Source organism: Marmota marmota, unplaced genomic scaffold, assembly GCF_001458135.2.
Source record: "Marmota marmota marmota unplaced genomic scaffold, marMar, whole genome shotgun sequence".
Lineage (NCBI taxonomy): Eukaryota > Metazoa > Chordata > Mammalia > Rodentia > Sciuridae > Marmota > Marmota marmota.
The window spans coordinates 16,427,169-16,433,168 of NW_026000142.1; the positions used below are offsets into that span (position 1 = coordinate 16,427,169).

General features: G+C 32.7%; 1 protein-coding gene across 4 annotated transcripts in view; it reads left to right on the forward strand.

Moving 5' to 3' along the window:
- Ptprz1 (protein tyrosine phosphatase receptor type Z1) overlaps positions 1-6,000 on the forward strand; it is a 176,461-nt gene that overhangs the window by 118,364 nt on the left and 52,097 nt on the right. For all 4 annotated transcript variants that reach the window (XM_015488281.2, XM_048786040.1, XM_048786042.1 and 1 more), the window contains exons 9-10: positions 596-780; positions 2,200-2,326. In XM_015488281.2, the coding sequence (XP_015343767.1) occupies positions 596-780; positions 2,200-2,326 (312 nt within the window). The remainder of the gene's footprint in view (positions 1-595; positions 781-2,199; positions 2,327-6,000) is intronic.

The window sequence follows — 6,000 nt, forward strand, 5'->3', positions numbered from 1 at the left end:
TTGGTCAAGACCTTTCCTGAATGGAAAGGTAGAGTCAAACAGAGAGAGGCAGCAGGGAAGGAAAGAGCATTTTTGCTCTGGTTCAGTTATTTTGAACCCATGTGGGAGTTCAATCCCTAGTTCAATCCTTACTAAAAGGGTGAGTGACTATGGTATTTGAAAGTAGGGCCTTTGGGAAGCGATTGTATTAGGCCATAGAGACCCATGATTGAATCCTGGTGCTTTATAAGAACAGTGAGGGGAACAACACAGACACAAAGATACACATGTATTCCTGCATGACGTGATATGGCCAAGGGGACCCTCAACAGACCCTGTGCCTTGCTCTTTGGACTTTCAGCCTCCAGAACCGGGAGCTAAAGCTTCCTCTCTTTATAAAATAGCCTTCCTCAGATATTTTTTTTTTTGCAATAATGAAAAACTTACTGATACAATTTTAAGCATAAGCAAAAGTTCCATGATGCCAAAGCATTACCTTATGCCTTATATTGAAGTAATATACAACAAAAACCTTCACAGGATGTGTTTTACTTATTAAAGTCCTAGAAGTCAACTGTTATATCAATAACTATTATTTATTTTTTTTCCTCTGAAGTTTGTAGTTCAGAACCAGAAAATGTGCAGGCTGACCCAGAGAATTATACCAGCCTTCTTGTCACATGGGAAAGACCTCGAGTTGTTTATGATACCATGATTGAGAAGTTTGCAGTCCTGTACCAGCAGTTAGAAGGAGAAGACCAAACCAAGCATGAATTTTTGACAGATGGCTATCAAGATTTGGTAACTATAAGATTGATTGTTTTCATGTGTGATATTGTAGATTGATTTCCAAGGTAAGCACTTACAGATGCTTGTGTGTTGTTACCCTTGATTGCTTTTGACTTTGTGTGAAGGTCTCCCAGGGAAACAGAAGTACACTAAATTATCTCAAAATGACAGTGAATTACAGGAAGACCATGACTTTGCACACAACCTTATGAGTGTAGCTACATTTGTGCAGAAGTCTTACTGACTGAAGACCATTTAGTGTATCCTCCATCTACAGGTAAAAGGACTTAGAGAACTGCTAAATACCCACCCTGAGACTTTACAGTTGTGGGTAGAATTGGGATCAGAATCTCAGTGCCCCAAATGTCATGAATAATTTCCTCCATCACACTGTCCCAGCACAGGAAAATTAGAGCAGGGACTCAAAAGTCCTTTTTTTTACATCACATTTCTAGGTAACATGTGAAGTGCTGATTGAGCCAGAACTTAGGGAGGTATCAAAATATGTAATTCTACCAGAAGATCCACCCTGCTACCTCCACCATGCACATAATTTTAAAAAAAGAAGAAGAAGAAGTACAAATTCCTTATGTGCCTGAGCATCTCTGCATTAAGTTTTGCTTTCCTAGGGAAGAGTTGGCCACAGATTGGGACAGATTCACAAACCCTCCTCTGCATGTGATCAGGAAGCTGCCACGCAGGACAAAGGACACTGGACTCCACATGCAGGCAACTGGAGCACTGCAAATTGTGGTAGTCTGAATTTACACACAGTTGTTATCATTATCTTGTTTAATACCATATGGACAAAGTAGAGAGAATTTAACAATTTAGTTCAGTTGTCAGGAATCCAGAGATACTCAGACATGGAAAGCTGTGGAATTTATGAGTAAATATTTTTATTTCATGATTATATGAACAAGGTAATAGTTATTTTATTGCTTGTGTGTTTTTATATATGCACATATAATATATATAAATATATATATTATATATATATATATATATATATATAAATATATATATATATATATATATATATATATATATATATAATATATATATTCATTCAGGATAAAGAGAATTATTTTTCATTGTATTTTTCATATTTTTCTTATTTGCAAATATTACATGTTTCTCCAAAATATTAATTTTTAGTTTATGGTTCTCATTTATGAATTTGATTTCATTTTATGAAGCTTTCTAATCTAAATCTTAAAATTAGAAAACCTAAATACCTGGCTTCCCAATATCTTCATAATTCACACATATCACAAGGTCAACTTAATAGCATTGCGTAAGTATTTCCTTCAAGTTGTTAAAATATATTTTCCATTGAAAAATAAGAAAAAGTTTTCTCGGACAACTATCTAGTTTGTGAGTCATCTAAGAATAGCACACTTGGATACTTACTAACATTTTTTCTTTTAGGGTGCTATTCTCAATAATTTACTACCCAACATGAGTTATGTCCTTCAAATAGTAGCCATATGCACTAATGGCTTATATGGAAAATACAGCGACCAACTGATAGTCGACATGCCCGACAATGATGCTGGTAAGTGCTTCCCTGATATGCCTTTATATATTCTAAACAAAAACGGGGCTGTTTTAATACTGGATACATTGGTGCTTTCTTCCGACTTTATATTCTTTTGGCCAAAGTTTGGATCACCAGGTAATTTTCTGAGACATGAGACTGTTTATCATTCAGCAAATCTTGTGCAAGACACTCAGTAAATAGATTCTTAATATTGAACTTTTCCATTTGTAAAATAAGAACAACAAGCCTACTTATAATGTTTGTAATTATCATCAAATTCAAATTGCTATGTGAATATTGAGACTTTTATTTTGGATTATTAGGAACTGGTTTCATTAGTGTTCATTTCCTTTTTCAGCTCCCAAAATACTTTGTAGTAAGTATGTGCATGATCCTAAGATCATGTAAGGCATTTGAAACATCTGTATACAGCACCTCAATGGTTTATCTTAGATGTTTTTATCTCTGTTTTATAATTTGATCTAGGGGTGCTTTTCTCTTAGTTGATTTGCTCCTACCATTTCCCCAAAACAAAACAAATTGTTTCTGATTGTGTTTTATTTGCATGCATCTTTTCTAAGTATTATGGGAAAATCTTTTGATCTCAAAGCATATGCAATAACTAAACAAGCACTGGCTATCATAATTTGACCGTTTAAAAATTTACATAATTAGTTTTCCTTTTGTCAGTGTAAGTAGTTTTCATGTAGTAGAATTGAAGAGTGTATATATGTATTTACATATGTATACATTCATATATATGCATATATAAGTGTAAATATTCTCTGGTCATCCCTATCATAAAGCTATTCATTAAAATGTTTACAGGTTATTATGTAAATGAATAGTTACAAATTATACTAGTGGTAGCATATTTCAGTTTTATGTACAGAAGGAAAACCGATGTGCACTGCTTTAACTTTGCTGCCTAAATGCTGTAGCAGGGACTATAATCCAACAAGAGCTCAAATAAAGGACATGATCAGAGGTCACCTTGCCAGAGTTGTTCTAACTCGTTGGCTTTTTAAGTTGGAAAATATGTCCAAGGGTATTAAATGTTATAATAGGTATTTTTCTAAACCACAGACTACAAAACTAGCCAATGTATCTCTTGTTGATATTGATAGCTAATGATTATTACTACAATCATGATGGCAATATAATGTTTACTATGGCCTGCTCATGGCCTGCACATAACCATCTTTCCTATTGCCTTTATTTTGCATTGTTTTTCAAAATCAGGTTAGTTTTAAATGGAAGGTGAGCTCTAAATCTTATAAAAGGTGAGTTTCAAAGTACCTGACTATACTTTACCACATTGCCACCACATTGAACGGCAACAATACCAAAAGTTCCCCAGGTTGATCCACCCAGAAAACAATGTCATTAGCATCACAACATTGATTATGTTAGCCAATACTACACGTGAATAGATTAAACTATAGCATGTGAAAATCTCTTCTACCCTTATTTGCACATTTTATTATGAATTCTATTGAAGGGATTCACCTCATTATATTATCTTGGATTCATTATGCTGCTCTAGTTTCTGTACATAAAACAATTTCCCCCAGGATTTATAAAAATTAATTGCTTTAGACTGTTTGTACTTATTTACTCTAGACACTATTCCAGAATTCTCAACTGTGTGAATGTTTTTTATTTTTGAAAAACTTATTGCATATGAAAAAATAGATCAAATATATATTTTCTATAGAAGTAATTTCTGAGTGATTTTTTGACTAAGTCTATTCACTTTGTACAAATAAAAAATGTTATAACTTAATTTTTATTTATTCAAAGGATTGAGACACTAATGAACATTGCTATAATGAAATGCTAGCTTGGACCACCATTTGATCTCCATGGATGCCTTATTTCCCTTAAAGCACTTTTTACAGTAATTTTGTTTTAGTAAATGACATTATTTGATGTGATGTTTTGAAATGATATGCCTCTTAAAAGCCCAGGCTTACAAACCTGCATAGACTATTTCCTTACGACTCCTACAAAAAAAAAAAAAAATTCTTCATTAGTTATTCCTTTTTACCCAAAGTCTGGGATTTCTCTGTTCTTAATAAAGACTATATTAGTTCTCTTAGAATTTATTCTTTCAGATTTTTAAGCCTGCAATAGCATCTCAATCCAGATATTTACAAATCACTATGGAAACTAGATTATCTTAAATACTGTTTCTATGGTAGACATCACAATAAACAGTAGAAGTCTCGACAGCAAGCTGGGTGCAGTGGCACACACCAGTAATCCCAGAGGCTCAGAAGTTTGAGGCAGGAGGATTGCAAGTTCAAAGCTAGCCTCAGCAAAAGCAAGGTGCTAAGCAACTAACTCAGTGAGACCCTGTCTCTAAATAAAAATACAAAATAAGGCCGGGGATGTGGCTCAGTGGTCAAGTGCCCTCAAGTTCAATCCCTGGTATCACTCCTCCCAACCTCCCATAAAAAGTCTTGACAGCACTACTACCTTCTGTTTGGGTAAAATAGATGTGGTGTCTACAAGATTAGTGAATTTTATAATATATGTGGCTAATATAGAAACTTGTGAGTGCTGGTTATTTTATAGTTTTTATTAGTACTGTTGTATTCTGTTAATCATTATGTTCCATTGCATTGGTAATATTATATCTTATTGAATTATTCTGTTATTTTTTGTTTTCTAAATCTGTAGTACTCGTTGCTTTTGCTAAAAAGTAGTAGTGGAAATAATAAGTCCCCATTCTTTCATAGATTTCAGACATTTTAATCAGTAACTTTGAAGGAATACTCAGTTTTCAAAATTGTGCTTTTAACTCACTAATATCATTAAATCATACACTTAAATTGTTGATTTAATTACTTTATTGTTTGTACATATTACATTTGTTACTGTGTACAACAGTATCACCATAAAAACATCCAGTATTATTTCAAATTACTATTCTAAAATAAATGTATAAATTCATGTTCAGAAACTAATTTTTTCAAAAATCCCTTTTTAATATTAAGAAGACATGTACTTTTTTTGAAATCCTTTTTAGAAAATTACGCTTATGAATGAGTAATTCACAAAATAGATCTATCACTTTGTAACTAAGATAATCGTGTTCCTTTCTCTTCTATCATGTAGAATGTAGATTATTTACTTATACAGGACATTATTTAAATAGATGTTCTGGAGCCTTGATAACTATGTGAGTTCCATTTAAATGCATGATGAAATTAAAACCAACATTTTTCCCCATTACTGTGTGTTTTTCAGTTGTATACACTTGTCTTGTTAAATCAATCTACATCTGTCCTTACTCTACCTGCACCATCGTTATGCTACTGATGTTATTATATAATGATATTTAAAATCACAGTTTGAAGCAATTGCAGTCTGAATTGCTTTTACTTTTTTTCCCTGTGAACCTTGGCTTACCAACAAATAATTAAATAAGCTTTGCTTGTCAACATATGTCAGTGGTGCTTTTTTTGTGTCATGTCATATTAATGTTTCCTAGTGAACTACTTTTAAAAGAAAGTAACATTATATGTGCCCTAAACAAACTCTGAATATTTCAACAGCTTTTGGTCAGTTATTGCCCAAATATGAATTTTAAGTGTTTACTGAAAACAAAAACAAAAAGAAACAGACGTGGATGGTCTTCACTCTCAGACTTTTTTTTTTTTTTTTTTTTTTTTTTTTTTTTT